Here is a 24,867-nt window from a genome sequence, read left to right as displayed (position 1 = left end):
CACAATAGAAACTTTCCAAAATAAATATTCTACCAATGTACAAAAATAAACATTACAACACTATATCAATCATTACAAGTTTATCCAAATTATAATAATTAACAGAATCTACCATAAACAAAAGACAAGTATACCCCAAATTTCACTTATTCGAATCTTGGCGATAAGGCAACCCTGGTGTGGGTATGAAGTTCATGTAATTTGGTTGGTTCATCTTATGAGATGGTACATCTGAGAATATAATTTGAATTGGTGTTGAAAATGACTAGTTATGCATAATATAATTTAACAATAACTAATAAATTATATGTAAAAGTCACTCACAACACTAGGAGTTGGAGCACTTTGAGTGGTAGTTGGAGTTGAAGATGGAACACTTTTAGCATTAAGAGTTGAAGTACTTTCAAAATTAACGGGAGGTTGTTCAACTTGTGAAACAGATTGAGACTAGTTAATCTCATCCTATAAATATATAACATTTAACATAAATAATTTGTAAGCAAAAATAAAAATAATTAATCAAAATTTAAAAAATATGTTACTAGTGTTGTTGTGGTTGCATTTAAGTTACAAAAGTAATTATGCTTATTAATTAATATTATGTTTATTATTATGTTTGTTCTAACTCATATTTATTTTTTTATTTTTTTGTGTTTATTATAATGCTATACTTAACGATAAAAAAAGGAAAAAGATGAAAATTAAATTATATTTTAAGAAATAAAATTTGGAGTTTGACAAATTGGTCCAATAAAAATGATTGATATTTTGGTTCGATGAAAATATACTGACATCTTGATCCAGACAAGAAAAAAATTATAAATTAAAATTAATAAATAAATAAATTTGTCACATTTTTTTACTTTTATGAGATTAAAATTTTCATTTTATGGATAAATTTGTCAAGGGAGTATATATTTAAAATTGATATTTATCCGTAAAAATAATATAAAGAAACGTTACAAAAAGAAGCAATTTTATTAAAATCCCAAAAAAGAAAAAGAGAGAGCACTACGGAGCAGAGGAGCTACATTCGTTTGGTTTCGTTGGTGGCCTCTCAGTACGAATACCAACCCACCCTGCTGATGTACATTAGAGTCTTACCTCATTCTCTGGTGCCACTCAGTGTACGGAACAGTGTATTAACCGTTTTCGTAACAGTCCTCACTCTGAACCTTCGCATTCTGCAACAACATAACAGCATAACCCTCTTTCTCCTCCTTTTCGCGTTCTCAACCAATTTGTACTACTCATTCAATAAAAAGACAAAACCAAAAAGTAAAAATCACAATCACATTCACATTCACATTCCTCTGCGAAGATGACAGTGACGATGAGTGGAGAAGAAGAAGCTGCGGTGGGAGTTCAGATCCAACAGAAGAGCAGAATGGTGCTCCCAGATTTCCTCCAGAGCGTGAATCTCAAGTACGTGAAATTAGGTTACCACTACTTGATCTCCAACCTCGTTACCCTATTCCTGGTCCCTTTGATCCTCGTCACGCTAATCCAGGTCTCTCAGACCACCGACCTCCGCCACCTCTGGCTCCACCTCCAGTACAACCTCCTCACCATCCTCACCTGCTCCGCCGTCCTCGTCTTCGGCCTCACCCTCTACGCCGTCACCTGCCCACGCCCCGTCTACCTCCTCGACTCCGCCTGCTTCCGCCCCGCCGACCACCTCAAGGCCCCCTTCCGGAGCTTCATGGATCACTCCCGCCTCACGGGAGACTTCGAGGAGTCCTCCCTGGAGTTCCAGCGGAAGATCCTCGAACGCTCTGGCCTCGGGGAGGAAACCTACGTCCCCGACGCCATGCACTCTATTCCGCCCCAGCCCTCCATGGCCGCTGCCAGGGCCGAGGCGGAACAGGTCATGTTTGGTGCCTTGGACAACCTCTTCCAAAGCACCAACATAAAACCAAAGGATATTGGTATCCTTATTGTGAATTGCAGCTTGTTTAACCCTACCCCCTCACTGTCTTCCATGATTGTTAACAAGTACAAATTAAGGGGTAACATTAGGAGCTTTAATTTGGGAGGGATGGGGTGCAGTGCTGGAGTCATTGCTGTTGATCTTGCTAAGGACCTTTTGCAGGTCCATAGGAACACATATGCTGTGGTTGTTAGCACTGAGAACATTACTCAGAATTGGTACTTTGGGAACAAGAAATCCATGCTCATTCCCAATTGCCTTTTTCGCGTTGGCTGCTCCGTGCTGCTGCTCTCCAACAAGCCGGCGGATCGAAGGAGGGCAAAGTACCGGCTTGTCCATGTTGTGAGGACTCATCGCGGTGCGGACGACAAGGCATTCCGGTGTGTTTACCAGGAGCAGGATGATGCAGGGAAGACTGGTGTTTCCTTGTCTAAGGATTTGATGGCAATTGCTGGTGGAGCATTGAAGACCAACATCACAACACTTGGCCCTTTGGTGCTGCCAATTAGTGAGCAGCTTCTGTTTTTCGTGACTCTGCTGATGAAGAAGTTGTTTAAGGCTGATGTGAAGCCTTACATACCGGATTTCAAGCTTGCTTTTGATCATTTCTGCATCCATGCCGGGGGCAGGGCCGTGATTGATGAGTTGGAGAAGAACCTGCAGCTGCTTCCTGAGCATGTGGAGGCTTCTAGAATGACCCTTCATAGATTTGGGAACACTTCCTCAAGCTCCATTTGGTATGAGTTGGCTTACATTGAAGCCAAAGGGAGGATCAAGAAGGGTAACAGGATTTGGCAAATTGCTTTTGGGAGTGGTTTCAAATGTAACAGTGCGGTTTGGCAGGCTCTGAGAAATGTGAGGCCTTCTCCTAATGGACCATGGGAAGATTGCATTGATAAGTATCCTGTGGAAATAGTCTCATAGTGATAGTTCAGTTAAGTTCAGTCACATACTTTGGTTGTTACAATTGAATTCAGAGAACCCTTCATTAGTTTCCAGATCCATTGTCTCTCTCTGTTGTAGATTTCATAGTGTAATTCACTGCCTCTTTTGTGTTTGGTGATTGTGGATTTTTATTGGGTTAAATTCATGAATCTGGAGTAACATGATATGGGGAATTCCTGATTTTTTCTTCCTGCTGATGCTCTTTTGAATTTATATTTTTTTAGTCATAAAGTTGTGTCTTGGTAACAAATTGATTATGGATTCGAATTTGAAAATATTGCATATGTAAGTAAGAGTAAGAGTAAGACTGTGTACAATAATCCTCTCTCATATTTTTACATAGGAGGAACCTTCGAGCATATTCGGGATACATTAGTTTTTCTTAGCCATAAACATTGTGTTTGTCTCTCACTCTGTATCAAGTGCATTATAATCTCCTGAAGATTTCTCGTAGACTCCCTTTGGAAGTCTCATGCCCAAGGTTTTTTCCATCTTAGAAATTTGCAGCAATGCTTGTAATTACTTTTTCATTCCTTTTGAATTTTCTTGCCTTAGTTGATGTTGCACTTTCCACAACAAATTTGCTAGAACGTTTTGACCAAATCTTTTTTGTTGCCACACCAAAAAAGTGCTCAAAGATCTTATTTAAATCAAAGTAGCAGTTTAGTTTTCTATTACACGAGCCTCCGTAATCATTCCACCAATTCATTTTTTTTCCTACTAAACTGAACCATGTGTATGATCAATTTGTTTGATGAAGTTTACATGCTGGTCCTTGAATTTTAAAATGTCAAACACAAACTGTCACTTCCTGTTGGCTTTATACAAAAATCGAGTTTTACCGTGCGAAAGTGAAACACTTTTCGCACGATACGAATTTTTTATAGACCATTGGATATTATTAAACTTAAAATCTATGACAGATGATTTTCTTTATTTATCTTTTTTCCTTTCTTTTTCCAATTTGTCCCATGGAAACCCCTTTGATGATCTCTCCTCTCCCTCAAAAGACCTAGTCTGTTTCGCTCCACCTCCCTCGCTAGCGGCGAACCACACTACTGCCAACAACACCATGATGGGGTTGATTGAAACAAAATTGAATGAATTCCTCCGTTTCAATACCTACCTCATAGATATGTAGGTGTTGATGATTCCGCTTAAGTGTGGCGGTGGTGATGGTATGCTGTCGATCTTGGGTTTGACCTCGATGACACCGACATTGGTGATGTGGCGGTTGACGTCAAAGAGGCAGAGCCTGAAGAGGATCTTGGTCGAGGTCAAGGGAGAAGTGGATCGCTGATTATTTGGGTGTGTCTGTGTTTGTGTTTTTTTTCCTGCAGATCTGAGAAAGAGTTTTTTTTTTTTAATTCGAGAAAGGGGGGCAATTTGTGGCTTCCAGATCTAAGAAAAAGAGCGAGACTTGTTGTCACTGCGGCACGGTAATGGCTTGTGATGGTTTGTGGTGTTGGTTAGTGGTGGATTTCCTGGTACATTGCGTTGGTTTCCTTCGATGATGTTGTTGTGGCCACAGTAGTGTCGTCGTCGTTGGCTCTCAGTGCTGAAAACGTATCGAGGTCTGAAGCGGTGATGTGAAGGAGAGCAGCGACTTTGACATCGGGGTCCTCATCAGTGGTGGCTCGTGGCGCCAACAATTGGAGGACGGTTGTGGAAGAAAAAGTGGTGGTGGTGGTGGTGGTGATGTTGTTGACTGGTGTTTGGTATTGTTTGTTGACTATTTTTTTTTTTTGGTGTTGAAATTTGGTTGCCATTGTTGAGTGCTTTCGAAGGAGGTGAAGTGTTGTTCGCAATTTCCAAGTGGGAGAGAAGGGGACAGGGATAGGGTTAAATTGGGAAAGAGAAAAGAAAATGAAAACAAAACAAAACAAAAATTCTAGTTGTTCGTTTAGAATCTAATGAATCTGATGGCTCTAAAAAAAACTTTAGAGCCAAGGGACAAGTGCTTTACTTTTGCATGGGAGAATTCGTCTACACAACATATGTTAAGTATCGTGTCTATCCAAATAATTTCTTCAAACTTCTAGGATGTACTACTGTTCATAACTTTTATTTCGGTCTTTTTCTCGGCAAACAAACGGATCCTTAATCAATTTTTAACACCCAAAATAAGCATGCATTGGCCCCGAACGCGAACTATAGAAATATTTACGCATACCTATGGAATATTGTGAGAAAACGAGCCGAGTCATTGGAAATGTGGATCACATTAACGTGACAAGGACGTGCTCATTCTCGTTTTTAGGGTACGTTGCAGACACCTTCGTGCATTTCCTTTAAAAGTAGTAGTTACAATCATCTCCACTTCTCGAAGTACTCGTTTGATTACGCGTTAAGCTACTGCGACGTACATTTAAGGTGAACTCTGTAGTTGAAAAGTAATGCAAACACACATCCCAATCACATTTAACAAATGTGAACGTTTTCTTTCTTTTTTTATTGTGTTGAAACAATTGTAAACCAAACCCATGCTGAAAGCCATTTGTTTACAAATTTTACTTGCTACAACCATAAAAGAAGGAAAAAAAGAGGGGAAAGAAACTACATTTCATGAACAAAAGAGAAATACTAACTATATGCTCTAATAAATAAATGAGAAATAGGATAAATAGAAATACAAAAGAGAGAAATAGTTGAATAAAAATAAGTGAGAAATATAATAAATTTAGAGTTGTTTGATACAAATAGGAAAGAAATAGAAATTGAACAGATTTGATTAACGGGGCAATTAATGAGGTTGATGGATGGATATGGCTTTCAGGAAACGTTGGAGACTGAGATGAAACAAAAGAAGCACATAGATTATTGATTCATCCATTGGTGTGGAATGCAATAGGTGCCACTCGGTAACAACCATGTGCAAAATTGATTATCTCATTATCCAAAATTGATTATAGATAGAACCTTTGCGTATTTCGTCATTTTTTACCATTTTAGCATGGAAATAAATTAGAGTGAGATCCACCACTTTTTTTTTTCATTTCTTTTCATCCTGTTCGTATACACCGAAATAAATTAGAGTGAGATCCACCACTTTTTTTTTCATTTCTTTTCATCCTGTTCGTATACACCAAACATGTTCACTGCTCCCTCCATTTCTTTGACATCTTTTTGCCACCAAATACTGACATTTTTTTTTATTGATTGAAATTTATTAAAAATATAATATTTAATAACTTCTACTTATTTATTAAATTTCACTCATAATTTTATAATTTTTAATAATTTTTACCAAAAAGAATAGGGAGTACTATGTTAAAAAGAGTGTGGTTGTGAGTTTAGTGTTAATACTCCTCCAAACAAAAAGGCATGACTTAAAACACATTTTCCTTGAAAGAAATTTTTTACCTAGGTAGTAGTAGACTACTGTTTAATTGCCTCAAACAAAGAAAGCATAGCCTAAGACATTTTTGACTTGAGTGATGATACATGGATATTACTATTTTACAAACACTTGGTCGATAAACTACTATTATTTTTATCTCTCTTTTCTAATACATCATATCATATCTACAATTTCCTTTCTCTCCTTTTGTGTATGAATAGCATGGAGTGGTCCGTGCAACATTTCCTTTTCACTTTGTCACAACTTTCACTCGCCGCAACCACCCAAAAAACAAAACCGGAAACACGTTTCCCTGAAGTAGAAATTTTTTTTCTTAGGTAATAACGCTGTTTAGTTTTCTCCTACTGCTAACATTTACGAAACCTTCCTTATAAACCACGAGAGGTAACCGGTGGCATGTATAATAATTAGGGTTACCAAACTCTCGAGTTAACTCGTTAATTCTTACGAGTTTATGAGTCCACTTGTCCTCTGCGAGTTGACTCGTAAACTTTTCTTTTAGTAGACTATGAGTAAACTCTATAAACTCTAACTAAATTCGCTCTCGAATTTATCATCGAGTCAACGAGTTAGCAAATTAAAAAAATTAGACCAAAATGTAAGTCATTTTTTTATTATTCTCCGTGTGTTTAGCACTCAACATATCTTCTTTTAGCGTGTGATTCTCAAATACAAAATTCTCACATTTAATAATATCAAACATTTGTTCTCTAATAACATCAAACCCTCAATGAGAATGATCTACCACTACTATAACCTTTACAAGTTATTGTATACTAGTGATGTATTATTACTAGACTTGATTATTTAAATATTTTGAACTTTATATTTACTTTATTATATTGTTGAAATGTTTAATTAATATGTTATTTATAGATATTTTGTTATTATTTTTATATGAAGTAGACTCTTGTGAGTTTACGAGTTGAGTCTACGAGTCGAATTTATAAAACTTTCACGAGTTTGCGTAAACTCTTGAGTTTGATAACCTTGATAATAATGCATGGAAATCTAAATATCTTGTCACTGTTTGAGCTTTGCTAGAACGATAGTCAGGAGTCACACAACTGAGAGGTTTGATTCAATTAGTTGATCAGTGTCTATCTTCAGTTCCTACTGATAAAAAAAAAAGAATGATAGTCACACTAAAATCTACAGCTCCATTTTTAAATGCAACAATCAATTCCTTTAGCAATCTATGATCCTCTTGATACATGAAATACATATATAGTTACTTAGCTGCCTTTGACAGTGTTCTCCAAATTAGAGTAATCAATACTGATATTTTTAATGTAAACATTTATTATGCAAACTATTGAGATGGATTTTCAATTCTTATTAGAGAATAACACTCAAAGTACTCGAAGAATTACATCTAAATTTTGTTCATAATTATACTAATTAGGCTTCCAGTGACACCCTCTATCCCGACATATATATAATTAAGAAAAATAAATAAAAATCTGAAATTTAATTAAATCAATTTTATTCAAATCACGTAAATAAATTCACGTGGATAAAAGAGTCATATTCATTTTACTGTTACCAAATAAAACTTATTAAAAATATCTTCGACTCAAAACAAGGTCGTCCAAGTTTACAAAAGAACTCAAGTTAAGCAATTGAATAAAATAAAGTGAAATAACATGTCAAGAACATCATCCAATTGAAACAGAAACTCATGCCCTAGTGTTACATCCTATCAGAGCATTGTGTCTCAACGTCCTCTAGCATGAGATTCTTTAACATCATCAACTTAGTCATCTACTTCCACGGACACAAGGTTCGAGATCATCACATGATCTACACACAAACAACACATATAGAGTGAGTTATCACATTTCTAAATAAAATACGGATAAACAAAGACATAAGCAAAATACATTATAGAAATATTTATCACATAGTTCAACTTAATACAATCCTCGTCACTTCACCACTTTATCATTTAAAATTTATTTTTCAATCACCAATCACATTACACATGAATCACACACTCGACTTAAAACGTAACAACACTTAACAATTTCAAAATAAACAATTCACATGCGTTATGCAACAATTATACTAAGACTCAAGTCTATATGTAATGTGGTACCATGTCAGTGAAAAACAACACCAAGGCACTTAGGAGTACATAATAAGACATGTCACACAATCAGTATGTCAGGTCACTCTCACTAAGTAAAATCATAAGATGATCAGTCAGAGTCACTCTGTTTTATGAGAATGTTTCAATCATATGGGATCAACATAGACTTAAATGAGCACTCAAACTGAGTGTAGTTACCCCTAATGCCTAGACTTCAAAGAATCCGTTAGAGTCTCATCTTCCCGATTCAGGTCAAACCCCTAAAACAACTTTTGTATTACCCACAACCTCACACTTGTTTTCAAACACGTTTAACACATTGTGCTACAATTTAACACCTTAGGTTCTTAACTTGGAACCCTACACTTTCCTTTTAACACCTCACGCATAAATTGTTTTCTCAAGGTAAACACCAGTCGAATTATTATATAATTCATAACTCACAACATAAGTAATATCACATCAAGTATTAACCACATACTTCTTCACAACTATATCTTATGTCCACAATTTAACATCTCACAATGTCACAATCCACCATTACATGTTCACGTGCATTCCACAAATTAACACATGCTCAACTTGTCAGTTATACTCAATCTCAATCACAATTTCATAATCTCGAAACAACATGTCATTACACCTCATGTTTATTTGTACATCTTCATAACATTCATAACAATATTCATAAGGTACAACATTCACATGTATATCAAATCTAACCATAATATTCTCAAAGTCCAACACTTGAATAATTTTCGAAATCATACTATAACAACACTACAGTATTATTTACATCAAATATTAATATAAATAAATATATAACTAAATCTATATATATAAAACTAGCACACATCATATTGGATCATGAATTTCAAAGTAAACTTTCAATGCACCAAATCCAAATAATTATAAAAAAACCTAAAAAGCAAGAAAAGTGGAAAAATGCAAAATCAATATCTCACTCCCTTTTACGGTAAATCTCTCCTTACTTAATTTCATCAATTTACGTTAATTAGAAAATGTTCAATTTCTAAGTTTCACACTCAACACAAGAACATATCAATTTCACAATAATTTCACATCAGGATATCAATTGGTCTGTCAAACACAGTCAATTCGGGAATAAAAGAATAAGAACAAAATTGAAATTCATAAAACAACCCAAAATTTCAGTCTCCGTGCGAGGGACATTCCTCTCTCGGCAGACATTATTTCACAAATTCCAACGATGAGAATGTGCAAAAATGAGTTCCAAAGGTGGTGTTCTAATTTCAGGATGATCTAACTGTTAACTAGTTTGCAATAGTAGTTTTAAAAGGATGTTAGGAGAGGAAGAAGGAGCATAAAAACATATCCATGTTGTAAATATAAAATCTGACTTAATATATCTCTATTTATGGATAAGATACTTTGATCCTATTATTTACTTTTTTTATTTTATTATTTTATAAAATAAACTCTATTTTACTCCCTATCAAATTAATAAACAAAACATAATTTTTAATTTCTAAAAACATTTATTTTATTCACCTTAACAATATTATTTTAATTAATAAAACTATTTTTTTATTTATTTAAATACAAAAATCTCATTATTTTTTCTAAAACTCTATTGATTTTTAAATAAAACATTTTTTAATTTATTTTACAAAAAAAAACAGGTGTTACATTTCCATCTTTAACATACCAAAAGAACATAAAAATGAATTGGATTGATGAGGAACAATTACAAGGTGCATACAGCAAGTGCACTGGTCTAAGTGAATGTTTAGGAAGCCAATTCATACAGAAACCTCGAAGAACTTATTGCCGGTACAGGATTCCAACCTTCAAGCGAAGGAATCAAATGAATACTTGAATCGATCACTCGATAACCCCAGATACATTACAATGTAAAATTCTGAAATCAGCTTGTGAAAGGAAAAAGAAAAAAAAACTGCCAGAGAAGAAACTTCATCTGAAAGACCATTGGATTTCTTCAATAGTTTTTCCCTTTGTCTCAGGGACCCAAATGGTAACAAATACTACAGTCAAGGCACATACAACTGCATATATGGTGAAGGTTCCTGACAAGAACAAAAGGTAGCTTCTTGTTAACCAAAAAAAAAATATTCAGAGGAAAATACATGCAATGCACACAAACCTCCAGAGCTCCAGTCCAAGAGCATATTTGCTGTCAATGTAACCAACCAGGAGAACAACCAGTTGGAAAGTGTTGCAACACTTCCCGCGAGGCCTTTAATGTTTATTGGAAGAATCTGTGACATGAAATATTGAACACATTAATTGTGACTGTGACTTCAAGTGCAACCAATAATACAAGCTACTAATTGTATTTCAACAATTTGTGTTTCGTGCAAATGCAATCAGTCAATGCTCCATTTCAGAAGCAATGATCCACAAAAAGATGTTAGTGATTTGTGCAGCATTGATGCATCTTAAAAATAGTAACACGTCATCTCTTGAGATTCCTGTTTTTCCTATAAGATTGTCACATGTATCATTGTTGCTGCATATTCCTATGCTTTGGGAATAAAAGCCTAAAATGTAAAACCATAAAAATGGTACCTCAGACATTATAATCCATGGCATAGCTCCCATTCCTAGAGAGAATGTAATAACCATGGCCTGAAAGAATATTGGAAGTTTAAGATGCAATAGTTAGGAAACAAGCAGTCAAAAACATTGTATTTGTATAATGAATTTAAATGTATTCGCATACCACAACTCCAACCAGCGACAAGGTGCTCAGTATCCCATACAAGGAAGAAATTTCTGATATACTAGCCTGGGATCAAATTTCAGAAAAAAACATAAAGAACAGGTGGCATATTGTTCAGAGAGGCTGTGGTACCCACACACATGAGCAGACACGTACATGCTTATAATAAAACAGTGTATGATATGTATATAGCAACAAAATAAAACATATCAATATATTATTACCTTCACGTAGAATGAGATTGCAACAACTAAGAGACTAAAAGCCATTCCAGATGCAGAGACCTGCAATGCAATGGAAGATTTGGTCATTCTATTTCTCATCCTCCAAGCAAATAGTCACATAATATTAAACATGATAGAAAAGTTCAGACTCACAATAAGGAGAAGCCGGCGACCAGATTTGTCAGCCAACCACAAAGTTAAACTGGTGGCAAGAACCTGGATGAAATGTATATATCTGTCAGGTTATGAATTGAGAATATTTAACAGAAAAATTGAATATTACAAATTTTGTCTCAGCTGAACCTGAACAGCACCAACTCCGAATGTTGCTGCATCACTCGAACTAATTCCTGTTTAATATGTGTTAAAATGATGAGAATAATGGATAATTTCATGTATAACAGATTGAAAACTGATGCGCAAGCCAACCCAAAAAAAACACACTTTTTTCTGTGTGTAAGATCAATATCAATAACATGAGAATATCCCGAGAAGTAATCAGGAGAAGTAACCTAGGTTCTTTGTCATGACTTCGTAAAAGAAAATTCTGATCATTAAGGGGATTATTCGTTACCATACACTTGAATACTTCACTAACTATTTTTCTTTTTTGAAAATTTGAATATCTCCTCAATAATTCTAATTGACCGTTTTTGACAGAAAAGAGTGTTATTGAAAGTCACACAAACATGAGATTGTAACTCTATTCAAATTGTTTCATGGTTCCCTGATATTGCTCCATGTATATTACTTTAGAATATTTAAAGAAATCAGCATAGCATACCAGCACTTCGAAAGATTGTACTGGAATAAAAAAGAACACCATTAATTCCAGAAAGCTGTTGCAAAATAAGCAGTCCAATTCCAATCTACAGGATATGAGTTAGTAAAAAGTGGTTAGGCTCTAATGGTCATTGCCAATTTATTACGCAATCCAACTCCATAAGGCAGATGAATTTTTGAAACTAATGATTCTAGATAATAGATAAGAAATACCATTAAGGGAAGCCAATATCTTCTTTGTTTGAGGTCTGCAAATCGAACTGTAGTTCTTCTGTTTGTTGAAGCAACAGCCCTCTGAATAAAATGACTCCCACATAAAAAGTCAATTTTAGGATACATTTAATGGTAATAAAAATATAGGAAATATGAGGGTCATGCATTGGAACAAAACTGATGATGCTTATTACCTTAATTTCATTCACTTCAACAGAAATATCAGTCTCAAAGCCTCGGAGCACTTGCAAGGAAGTTTCAAATTCTTCTGTCATTCCCATTTTTGCCTATATTCAGCAAAACAAATTCACTTTTAGAAACTAACAACACATATTCGATCACACTCAAGAATACTGATTCACAAAGCTTACCAGCCATCTAGGGGACTCGGGAATGAAAAATAGGCCAGGTATCAATATTGTACAGGGTAAAATTCCTGCAAGAGAGCAAGGACATAGAGGTCAACAAATGTAATTCTTTATTCTTTAGTTGATTTGAAGCATTGCATGGGCTTTAACCCTTCCCAAGTCCCAACACTCCAAATTTGGACTAAATCTGAGATATGTTATGATTGTCATTTATTCACAACTGAGTTGACTAATCTTAGAATTTGGACTTAAGATTTAACTAAAACCTCACAAAATTGGCTTGTTCCAAACTTTATTATAAGGACTGCATTAGTCATATCTCTAGTCAATGTGGGGATCTCAACCCCCCCACCCTCACGCAGAGTATGGACAAATGCGGATGGCTCAATACTAACACCTTCTCATGCCTAGGAATAGACATATAGGGCGTAGACAAATATGGGTGGGCCATATAACAGAGATCTGGGATAGAATATGAAACCAACTTAAAATTTGAGCTTAGGGCCTAACTCAACCTCACAAACTAGCTTGAAAGGTGAAGATTACCAGACTTTATAAAGACTACATTGTCATATCTCTAGTTGATGTGTAACAACATCTAAAAATCTCCAAATTTAGTTTTATGACATTTGATAGTTACAGGAAACATAAATCCATTTAGGGTAATTTACCGTGTTGCCAAATCTTATAGTGTATTACCTATAATTGCAAGGATTCTCCATTCAACAAAAATCCCCAGCAGATATGCCAGCATAATTCCAATGGTGACAGAGAGCTATGCAGAAAAGAAACAACAAAGATCACTAATCTAGGAAATGTTAAAAACTGTTAATATCTAGCATTAAATCATCAATATCTTGGTGGTATCAACCAACCTGGTTAACTGAAACCAAACCCCCCCTCAAGTTTGGAGGTGATATCTCAGCTATGTACACAGGCACCTGTGAATTTGAAGTTTAAACACTCAATAACTGTGTCACACATAACTAAATCCCACACTAGCAAAAGCAAAAACATTTTAAAATTACCGTGTAAGATATTATTCCTACCCCAAACCCTTCCAACAATCTTCCCATATAAAGAAAAGAAGAATCCTGAAAATTGAAGAACATGTCAATAAGACAAGCTCAGAATCACGACCAAATATATTTACTAAATAATTGCATGTTTGGATAAACAATAAATTATCCAGAACCACATTGAAATACCAATTAATGTAATTTTGGGTAAATGAATGGAGGAAAATAAAATACTAAAATCATTCAAACTTACTTTTGCAAATGAGATAGCCAGCCAACCAATAATATTTGGAATGGATGCAATCATCAAAGACTGCAATTTCAGACAAGAAATTGTAACCCGTTGACCAATTGAATTAGCCTCATCCCTCAAACTCAAATATTGAAATTAAAGGAAAAGCATACACATAAACACACGAAAAAAGAGAAAAAAGGGTACCCCTTTGCGCCCTATGTACTCGGCAATCTGACCACTGGCTATTGCTCCAACCATGGCACCCACATTGGACAAAGAACCAAACAAAGAAAACTGCACAACAAAGTACAATGAAGTTGTGAAACATAAAAAACAAGGAACCAAAATGTAACAAATCAATACAAACTCATTCTCATTCATGATTCAAACATACCTCAGAGACTGAGAGGCCTAGGTCATTGATGATAGCAGATTGTGTAGGTGAGGTGTAACCAGCCTGTCATAAAATGATCAAAATCATGTTTTTTTTAAGTTTCCAAACTGAATTTTTGTCATTGACTTTGCAAGAAAAAAGTGATTCTTACAGTGAAACCAAACTGAATTGGACCCAAAGCAACGATTAGAACACAAGCAAAGACAGAGATGGAGGAATCACGAATGGCCTGTGTGGAACCAAACACACTGGATTGTCTCCCACTCATACGATACCAACTTCCTGTGTGAAGAAATGGCTTCTTCAGATCCCTTCCCTCTACATTGTCTTCCCTCAAACTCATGTTTTTCTTTCTATGTATCTGTTCTTCTTCTGCTATGCTATGATTTGATAATGTCAAACTCTTTCTTCATTCTAACACATCTACAATAAGAGGGAAAGTGGATGACATGGCATATTATAATGAATCACCCAATGAGTTGGCAATAAAGTTTGATTAATATGCATGATATAGAGATTAGATTGTGGATGTTTAGAAGAGAGATAACACCAACATACTTTTTTCTAACACATTTTTTTTACTATAATATTTTTAATTTTTTTTTCCTTTAATCGTTCTTCTTTGTTTGTATGACAAGTATTAAATCGTTTTAAATTTTTATGATATTAAAAAATATTATATTTTTTAATTAGTATTTTATAAGATGGTAAGAGGATTTATAGAAAACTTTATAAAAAGATATAATATTTATTTTTTATTATTAATTAAAATTTATTAAAAATTATAAAATTTAATGAATCTCATATTATATTTATTGATTCATAATTTTGTAGTTTTTGATATTTTAGACAAAAATAAAGAATGCAGTAAAAAAGAAGAAGAAGAAAATTACCACCTAGTATTATTACAATTAAAAATATTGCAATGCTAATATATTGGCTGAAATGACTTGTTTATTGATTAGAGGCGATAAGCTTATAATAGCATTACAAGTCTCTTCGAAAGATATAGATAATTTTATCTAATCAAAACAGAAATTAATAACTAACCAGATAAAATAACAACTAATAGCAAATCTAATTTAAACTAACAGAAACAGAAAACATGATAATGATAAATCTTCTCTTCAAGTTTTATCTTTATTTAAAGAGTGTTATTCATATTTTTACAGTTTCAAAGCTTTTTTTTTTTAATTTCACTTCTTAATAAATCTCGTCTATAATTTTTTATTTTTTAATAAATTTTAATCAATAATAAAAATAGTAAAGAAATATGCTAAAAAATCTATTGTTATTAGTCATCTTACCATCTTTACGAGTTCTTGTAAATAAATATATATACAAACATACATAATCTTGTACGAGACACAATCTGACAATCTAATTCATTCATCTTTTACTAGTTGAAATTTAGTACGACATTATTTCATCGTTATCTGTCTTCTAGATATTCAACATTCACTATGAGATGGAGACACGTAAGCAGCTCATCCTTGATGTTTTCTCAAAAATAGTCAAAATAGAGTTAACTTAAAGATAAATTATTATGCTATCCTTGTATTAATTAATTCATACTTTACAAGAGTTTTTTTTATATAACTTTACAATAGTTTTTACCATTAGTTTTAGATACTTTTGCATATGTTATAAGTACCTAACTTAAAAGTTAATGGTCAAGATCTTCTTAAAATAATCATTAATTACTACTTTGTAACAATGTTACAATTTCTTTAACAAACATTGTTTTTTTTGTTTAACAGAGAAATATTTCTTAGCTAATAATTGAAAAAAAAAAGATTGAGAGTTATGAAATATCTATGATTATTAATTATATTTGATAAATTTTGAATATGTTTTTCTTTTCCTTTTTGACAATTCACTTAAGATACTTAACAATTTATATCCTTCATAATAAATCTCTTACCAAACAGGAGAATTAGCTATAAGGATTATTATTGTGTTTGACAATATTAAAATTTTAAAATTACATCCTTAATACGTGATAAAAAAAATGTTAAAAGAATTGTATTTGATACTTTAAGAATATAAATAATAATTTTTGTTTTAAAAAATAAAAAATTTGAACATGTTCTTCTACTTGGTCATATCACTTTTATTTTGCAGACACCGGGACCAAGCTAGAGGACAAAGGTAATGGATATTTGTAAAGAGAAATGTTATCAACATATTTTTTAATATAAAATTTATTATTAGTTAAATTTACAAAAATTATAAAATCATGAGTAAAATTTGTTAAATAAAAATGAGAATAATAAAGTTTATAATTTTTAATAAATAAAAAATATACTATAATATGTTAGAAAATATCTTACTAATATTTTTGGATACAGTTTATTTTGCGGAACACCGCTCTTGTTTTCGACTCCAAGACTCAACGTTGGTGTTTTGGCTTCTGCTGAATATCTCGTGCACGAATTGTTCTTTGTATTTGTTCAACTACCCAGTTTTCGGTGGATTTTGAGAAAGAGACAAAGTTGTGATCAAATACAAAGTTGAACTAATAATCATGTTCTCCTCAGTGAACACTAATAATTTGTCTTTACACTTACAGGGATTGATTAGTGTAAGCAAGAGAAATAGTTTTTTTTCTTCAAATATTGTGATAAACAATAAAAAATGTCCTTTTCTTAAATTGTGATAAATTTTAATTGAAAATAAATCAAAATTAGGTCAAGTGTCCAATTTTTATTTGTTGTGAATGTCAGTTATCGGCAATTAAAGAAAATCGTACCTAATAATAAAAAATACGTATTTGCTTTCATATTATTTTCTTTAAGAATTGAATTCGTCCATCCAATTCAATCTTTATTTTAGTATATTAATTATTTATGTTTAATTACTTGATTTACTTTTTTGTTTTGTTTGAAGAACTAGTTAATTTGAAATATTTAAAAGCCACGTTTTTATTAAAAATATTATTTTAATAAAAAAAACATTACTCAAATACTTAAAATAAACTTACCGACATTTATATTTTTTTATAAATAATATCACATGAATCCCGTGTCATCACTCATCACAACTTTATTAGCTAATAATCTTGTATGGGCCAAGAAAATTCAACATGTTACATCCTATTATTTTTAAACAAAAGTTGCCAGCTACATCCAATCCATGTGTAACTACTTTATTTATTTTTATTGAGAAATCTTTTCTTTTAACTTTTTTTTGTGTGGATATTGGTACTTTTGAGAATTTGGATTTGCTCATTGAGACACTAGCAAACTCAAAAAAGTAAATTGAGTAGTATAAAACATGAAGAAAATAATATATTTTTGTGAAATTGAACAATAAAATCGTATGTTGTATATTTTTTAAAACAAAACAATTATATAATAAAAATATGATTTTATTATATATTTTAATAAAAAAATTACAATAAAATTGTAATTCCGTTTCCATAAATCACAATCCATAACAAAATCACAATTTCGTTTAAGAATAATGTTCATAATTCCATTGTAGGTCAAAGTAAATTTAAAATTTTGAATGATGATAAGGACTATAACAATCTAATTGGAACCAATAGCCACTCCTATCTTGGAATTATTACATGGACACACCAAGGCCTGTAATACAGATGCTCCTGGACCTGTTGAGCATAATAAATAGACGGCCCAACAATAAATGAAAGCAAATCGTATCCTTTAATTTAACAAGCAAGGATAGCTAGAAAGCCATTTCTACTACTAACTTCACTCACTATTCAAATAACAGTGCCACCCACAGCCCTTTTTTTCCTCAATCATTTCCTTATTATTTTATTGTGTCTTGCATATATACACTGTTTATTACAAAATATGCAGCATCATACTTTTAATGTATTTGTCATATGTTATGGACCATTTTATTGCACATTGGATATATTATTTTAAAGTCATTTTTGATTGAATAGTATGCATTGATATATAGAATAATCATTTTAAATATAGACAACAAACATTATTGTAAAGTCTTTAACTTATTATAAAATAACAAATTTGAACATGTTCTTTCCAAATTATTTGCACGGATTTATAATACCATCCATACCTTTTTATATTTTATATTTTATACATAATACATAATACATGGTTAATTAAGTTTTTAGTTTCTCAAAAGTTTTTTAGCTTTTTATTTTTAGTCTCTCAATTTTTTTCATAACTTTTAATTTTTCATTAATTTTTTATCATCACTTTTAGTTCCTCTAAATTTTTTTATCCATTTTTAGTCCCTTATTTATTTTTATTGCTCAAATATAAATAGATGAGAAACTACAAATGGACAAAAATAAAAACTAATTTTGAGTAATAAAAATAAATAAGAGATTAAAAATACACAAAATAATTTAGTAGGATTAAATTTCTGAAGAAAAATTAATAAAATAACTAAAAATTATCAAAATTTGAAGGACTAATTTGAATTTATACATGTGTCTTTTACATTTTTGACAAACAAGAAACACACAATGTCTTTTTGATATAGATAAAAGTATTCTGCACGGACACAACCATACGTACCATGTTCATGACGTGCATGAAATAAATCATGATTTCAATCCGACAATGATCAGAATTGTCATGATAGCTTTGTTGTTTTGAATTAAAGTTTATCCCGCCTAGTATTATGGTTCATGGATTTAGCTCTATAAAATTATATAGCAGTAAGTGGTGAGCCCATCAATGTGGAAGATTAATAGTGCTTTCATTCTCACCATTCCTCTCCTCGCTCTTTTTTTTCACAAATTTCAGAAACCTCTTTAAGTTTTGGGTTACTTGCTGCAGTTTCTGAGTTGTAGGTTTAGGGCATATGGTGCTTGGACTTATGTGAGTCTCTAATCGTCATTTTAAGGTGATAGTGGTTGATGAGAGAAAATGTTGCAAGAAACGCCGTACAATTTTATTTTATTTAATTTTAGTTTCTATTTGAGACCTTTCTTTCACAGAACACAAGAATTTATGGAAATATCAGGAATGCACACTCAAGTAAAGATTTTGGAAGGCCAACTTCATTTGGTAATTCATATTTATATGGTTCTTTTGAAGAAGTCATGGACGTCGTCTTTAGGTAATTCAGCATATTAGATGAAATAATCTGCTGAATTACCTAATGATTGCTTTTATATCTTTGTAAACTTGCTACCACTAATTGTTAAATGCTTTTATCTTTGAAGGTCACTGAAGATGGATTAGGCATTGGAGCAACAGTGCTTGTTGCGTTTGTATTCATTCAATAATGTGAATATAGTACCATTGTTAAAATTATACATTCTGCATTTTCGTATAATCATATAAATTAGAAAGGAAAATTTTCCTGCATTTTAATCTCTGTATAAAGAAAATTACATTCAGTGTAGACTTAGGATCATGAATGAAATTAGGGAATCAAGTATCCTCCCTCCATTTTTTTCGTTGGGTCTGTTTATATAACACATTTCAAAAGTGATTTTTAGTAATCTAGATATGGGGTCTTCCTTGGCTTTCATTTTCTGATGTTGTGTTTTGATATGGTTTTGTCTCCTTTATGGTCCTTTTATGTATTTCAGATTCTCCAGCATTTAGACACTACTTTGTGGATAACAGGATAACAGTGACAATGTTGTCTCAAAAGCAAGTAGAGGGAAGCAATGGTCACAACTTCAAGGTAAGAAAACATGAAGGCTGCAGCACAACGGAAGAAGAAAGGGAGCATGGTGGTTCGTTTTGGAATGCGTGAAGGAAAACTTTTTAATATTCTACTCATCGCCAGTTTATGCACCCGTTTATTTGGAGCATTTTAGAACATAATTGACCCTGGTTATTTTGGAGTTAGTAAATTAAAATTCATACTTTATGAGAAAAAATACACATTTTACTGTAAATATTTGATTTACATTAAATTAGATACACAACTTAATCATATTTAATAAATTAATGAGCAGATGTATTATGACAAATTAAGGTGTTTGTGTGGGTTATCAAAGGAAGATAAAATCTGTTGTACATTTATTTTATGAGTATGATCGGTTTTCTCAAGTGAGGTATAGCCGTATAGGTGCTTGAGCTGGTTGGGAGTAGTGTGTATTGTACACAAACACAATGTTATGTGTAGTCAATTTCAACAATTTCAAGAGCTTAATGGGAGGGCTAGTATAAATGGAGAGGTGTGGCAAGTTATCTGATTTGCAGTGATAAGGGCCATTTGGATTGGTAGAAATCATAGTGTTGGTGAAAAACCAGTTGATATATATTATAGATATATGGTGGAGAATGCTCAATTTTATCCTGGGAGATGGTTGAGGGTGGGAAGAAATGGTTTTATATTCATATTATAGATATGGTGGAGAATACTCAATTTTCCATGCACTGTATAAAATTACTTTTATCAACTCTTCGTGATTGGTGTTTAGTGAAAGGGAGATTGTAGTTTGAAGAAAAGTTTGAGTGGTTTAAAAATCTATTTTAGTACATCAATGATATTTTTTAAATATAAATATATAATTAATGTGTAAATTACTTTTTTAACACTCACATTTTATTGATTAAATATTTTTTTAAAGTGAGATTAATTAAAATCAAGTGCGTAAGAGTTTCAACATAATAAAATGTCATGTTATTTATAATAATCCGGTCGTTAAATTTAATGCCTTCATAAAATAGTAAATTTATAAAATTTCACACAGTTAAAAAATAAATTTATTTTATTTTTAACATATAATATAAGCAAATAGTTATTTTTTGATAGAATATCTATATTTAAATTTTGTTAAATTTTATATAGTCATTATTATAATATTAATCATTCAATAATTAAATTAAAAGTATTTAAGATAAAAATAATTAAATTTATTATTTATTAAATTTAACACCCAATAACATTTTAAATATGTGTGCATGTTTAAATATATAATTTGACTCACCATTCAAATTGAAGAAGCTGAAATGTAATGTATAATTTTCCAGGTTAAATAGAGGAATCAAAAGGTTGATGACTTTTTTTTTTAAAAACAATCACATGATTATTTGGTAGTATTGCAAAACCAACTAAATGAACTTGCAGACTTTCCCCCAAAGGTTCTAGAAACAAAGTTGATTAAAAATATGCCTATCATTTCAATGAAAAATAATCTACATTTAAGTGCAATTTTTTCTATTTTTCCCCCATTATTCCTATGGCTACCATACTAAGGTTCTTCATGTAAGTGATTCCTATGAATGAAAATGTTATTCTCATATCCTTAAATTTTTATTATATGCTACATATAATCTAGCATCAATAGTTACTTTATATTTTAATTGTAATTAGTTTTAGCTTTTTTTCTGCTTAGTGTGATTGTAGCAAGGTTCAAATTTATATAAAAAATATATTACTCTTTGTATTAATTACTTTTTATATTTTTATTTTTAAAAACACATGTACTATTGTTTATAAAATTAATTTAAAAACTTTAAAATCCCTGCACGATATCACACGGGTGAATAGCTAGTATATAAAAACAAATAGTGAGATAATTATTTAGCCAAAGAGTAAAGGCTAATAAATAAAAGCAACAAGTTTAGGAACTCTTTAATTTGTAGTACAATAATAATTTGTAGTAAACTGTAGTCTTTTGGAGGCGGCAGATTCTTCTTACTAAGGGGTTGAATCTCTCATTTGTACTAATTTGAAAGTTTTTATAAAAGGTCATCTGCTATCACTAATAGATAATGGGTATGTATATATGAAATTTGTAATACTAATATGAACGTTTTAGTAAACAAAATGAAATCATTTTAAAAATCTTAATGGAACAAATTACAATCATTTTTAAGAAAAACACAACGACATCGTTTTAATTAACTTATCATCTCATAATTTCAATCAGTATTAACAAACACTTTTTGTTAACATATTTAATATTTATGTTTAAAATGATCAAAATAAAACTATTCAAAACCATAAAGCATCAAATGAGAATTTTGAAACTTAAAGGACTAAAATAATAATTTAGCTTTAAATTTATAAATTAAGTTTAAACTTTTGTCTGTGAATAAGAAACTTTTTATTGATGGATTATTGCATTTGGATAGTTAGATGCTGAGGGATCATTGCATTGAGCTAGTGATGATGGTGGGTTTTCTTTTTGTTTCTTTCCTTAAAACCCAAAAATAAAATGGAATCAACTTGGCACGAGAAAGTATCATTCTTTGAATGTTGGCATTCCAAAAAAACAAACACCTATAATGTTGTAATTAAGAGTTTTTTTTTTACACGAAAATAAACACCTATATTGTAATATAAAACATGTGATTAAATTTGATTTAAAAACAAAATTTAGTCCCATTTCAACAATGTAAAGTTAATCTTATTCTACCTGTAAACAAGCATACACTCAGTAACTTTGTGTACATTAATATATTCGTGAAAGTAAAAATTGATGGATGTTGCATCCTGAACATGGATTTTACCCTCCAAAAATGTGTAAATTATAAATGTAATACTTTTTTATATTAATATATCTAGAGTGTGATCTTTTTATCCTGTGCCACCCGGCGTGACATTTCTTTGCTCCTATTTCTTGTCTTTGGGAGAGATATTCTTGTACATACTTTCATCAAACAAATTGTGTAAATTAAGCCAATAATCAATTGACAAATTATAATTTTAAATATAACATAATTATGTGTAAAAAATGTTTAAATAATTATATAATGTAAAGTATTTATGTAAAATTATTTATTGGCTTAACCTACACATATTTAGTCCATGCATCTTGAAACCAAATCTATATCTCTTGCTTATAATGTTGTTGCAGAGGGAGTTTGTGCTTGGGGTGCGGCAGATGGTGCATCTGTTGGTGCTCCTACGGGTGCCTTTGATGGTGCAATTTTTGGTGCCAATTCTGGTGTCTCTAGAAGATTGTCCTCTTCTTCATCATCTGGTAAATCTTCTGGTGCCCCAGAGGGTGAACTTTCACCGTTGGTCATATCTCTGATTTATGACAACAACAATCACAATTAAATTTTTAATAAATTATGTATTTTAATCATCTAAAAACATATCAATGTCACATTACTTTTTTTAAAATTTTAGAATTATTTTAAATTATTTTTTAACATCGCAATTTTCTTATAAAACTAATGGTGTTATCAAGTTAGTTTTTAAAATATAAAACTAATGGCATTAATTCGTTATCATTCATGAATGTTTTTATTTGAGATAACAATGTTTTATAGAAGAACAAAGAACATGTTTAGAGTATCGTTTGGACCCTCTCAAAAATATGTTGGGAGAAAAAAAAAATACACTATCTAGAGTGTTCCTTCTCCAAAAGTATGTTTGACATAGCCAAATTCCTCGAGTTGTTTGTGTTGTTTTTCAACTAGAATTAGAGTGTCACCTATGTGATCTTCATAATTCTTTAATGTAAACCTTTATTATTTAGATCAGATTAATGAAGTGAAAACTCTAATTATGATTAGAAAGCAGTGGAAGTAGCATAAAAGGAATTGCATCTAAGTTCTTTTTTCCTTTATAAAAAGACACATTATGGATAATGTAATAACAATTTTGGACAAACAATTAATTTTAAAATAAGTTAAATCAAGCACGGAATTGTCATGAGAAACTAGATTGTGCATGGTTGTGAAATGTAAAAGGAGAGAAGAACGATGCATATGGTCTTACTTGGCTTGTTTAACCCAATCATCCAAAGATCCTTCACCCAAGGCATCCTCAGCAACCTTTTCGGCAGAACCATCTGTTATAGCCTTCTCAGCCCCGAATATTGTATCTTCAGAGAGACCTGCTTTGCTTGCTTCATCTTTTGCTTGGTCTATTATACTTTTCCATGCATCATCCTGACCCATAACTGAATGAAATGGTACAGTCACCACCAATGCAAATACCAAAGCTAATGATATCTTTGCCATGTCCTTATTGCTTCCTAAGAGAATCAAGAATTCAATAAACACGTTCACAACTTGTAATTTAATCTCAACGTTGCAATAGTGAAATGAAACTTATGTTTGGTTAAAATTAGGTGCTTTTATATAGTGCAAAATCCCTTATATTTGACTCTCACCTTCAAATTTAAAATAGGATTCACACATGTGTAAACTGAAATATTTGTCATGTTGCCTAATGGTAGGGATTTCAACCATTTAGCATCAACCATCTTGCGATGTTTCTTTTGCAAATCCTTCGTTTGCGGCTTTACTAATTATATATAGCCACCAATTGGTGGTAGCTTATTCTTCCCTGTTAGTTTCCTATGTCATTGTTACAACTTTTTTTTTTTTTTTTTTTTTTGCAAAGTAACAATATAAATACTCACAAAAAAGTTTTCATTTAGTTAGTTATAAGAAAAAAATATGATTAAATTAAAATAGATTAATTCAATTGTATATTTTGTTTTAATATCTTTGTGTGACGGTTATAAAGATAAATAATATATTTAACTTTTTTTAAAAGAATATATATATTTAACTTCTTAAAAAATAAAAAATCCTCTTTAATTAAAACAACAACTAATAACATTAATAAAATAATAATAAAAGACCAATATGCTTAGAAATATCCTACTCAATTCTGAATGATGGCTAATGGACATCAATGCCT

At 31.7% G+C, this 24,867-nt stretch overlaps 3 protein-coding genes across 3 annotated transcripts; 1 reads left to right on the top strand and 2 right to left on the bottom strand.

Annotated features, from left to right (window-relative positions):
- Positions 1-1,002: 1,002 nt before the first annotated feature.
- LOC114384894 (3-ketoacyl-CoA synthase 4-like) lies at positions 1,003-3,066 on the top strand. The gene has a single exon (XM_028344720.1). The coding sequence runs from the start codon at positions 1,322-1,324 to the stop codon at positions 2,852-2,854; it is 1,533 nt and encodes a 510-aa protein (XP_028200521.1). The 5' UTR covers positions 1,003-1,321; the 3' UTR covers positions 2,855-3,066.
- Positions 3,067-10,017: 6,951 nt separating this feature from the next.
- On the bottom strand, positions 10,018-14,732 carry LOC114384205 (sugar transporter ERD6-like 6). The gene is made up of 18 exons (XM_028343857.1): positions 14,441-14,732; positions 14,290-14,352; positions 14,100-14,189; positions 13,914-13,973; positions 13,670-13,735; positions 13,517-13,582; positions 13,341-13,416; positions 12,645-12,709; positions 12,468-12,560; positions 12,274-12,354; positions 12,062-12,146; positions 11,581-11,627; positions 11,431-11,493; positions 11,278-11,337; positions 11,054-11,119; positions 10,900-10,959; positions 10,475-10,589; positions 10,018-10,397 (listed from the first exon to the last, which is right to left on the bottom strand). Exons 1-18 carry the CDS (start codon positions 14,630-14,632, stop codon positions 10,285-10,287), a joined length of 1,461 nt encoding a protein of 486 aa, XP_028199658.1. The 5' UTR covers positions 14,633-14,732; the 3' UTR covers positions 10,018-10,284.
- A 7,890-nt stretch (positions 14,733-22,622) lies between these two features.
- On the bottom strand, positions 22,623-24,250 carry LOC114383358. Its single transcript, XM_028343018.1, has 2 exons — positions 23,935-24,250; positions 22,623-23,238 (listed from the first exon to the last, which is right to left on the bottom strand). Exons 1-2 carry the CDS (start codon positions 24,177-24,179, stop codon positions 23,046-23,048), a joined length of 438 nt encoding a protein of 145 aa, XP_028198819.1. The 5' UTR covers positions 24,180-24,250; the 3' UTR covers positions 22,623-23,045.
- Positions 24,251-24,867: the final 617 nt, after the last annotated feature.

Source organism: Glycine soja, chromosome 14 (assembly GCF_004193775.1).
Source record: "Glycine soja cultivar W05 chromosome 14, ASM419377v2, whole genome shotgun sequence".
In the NCBI taxonomy this organism is placed as follows: Eukaryota; Viridiplantae; Streptophyta; class Magnoliopsida; order Fabales; family Fabaceae; genus Glycine; species Glycine soja.
Note: the sequence above shows the minus strand (reverse complement) of the source record. Positions and strands in the feature narration are given on the sequence as shown.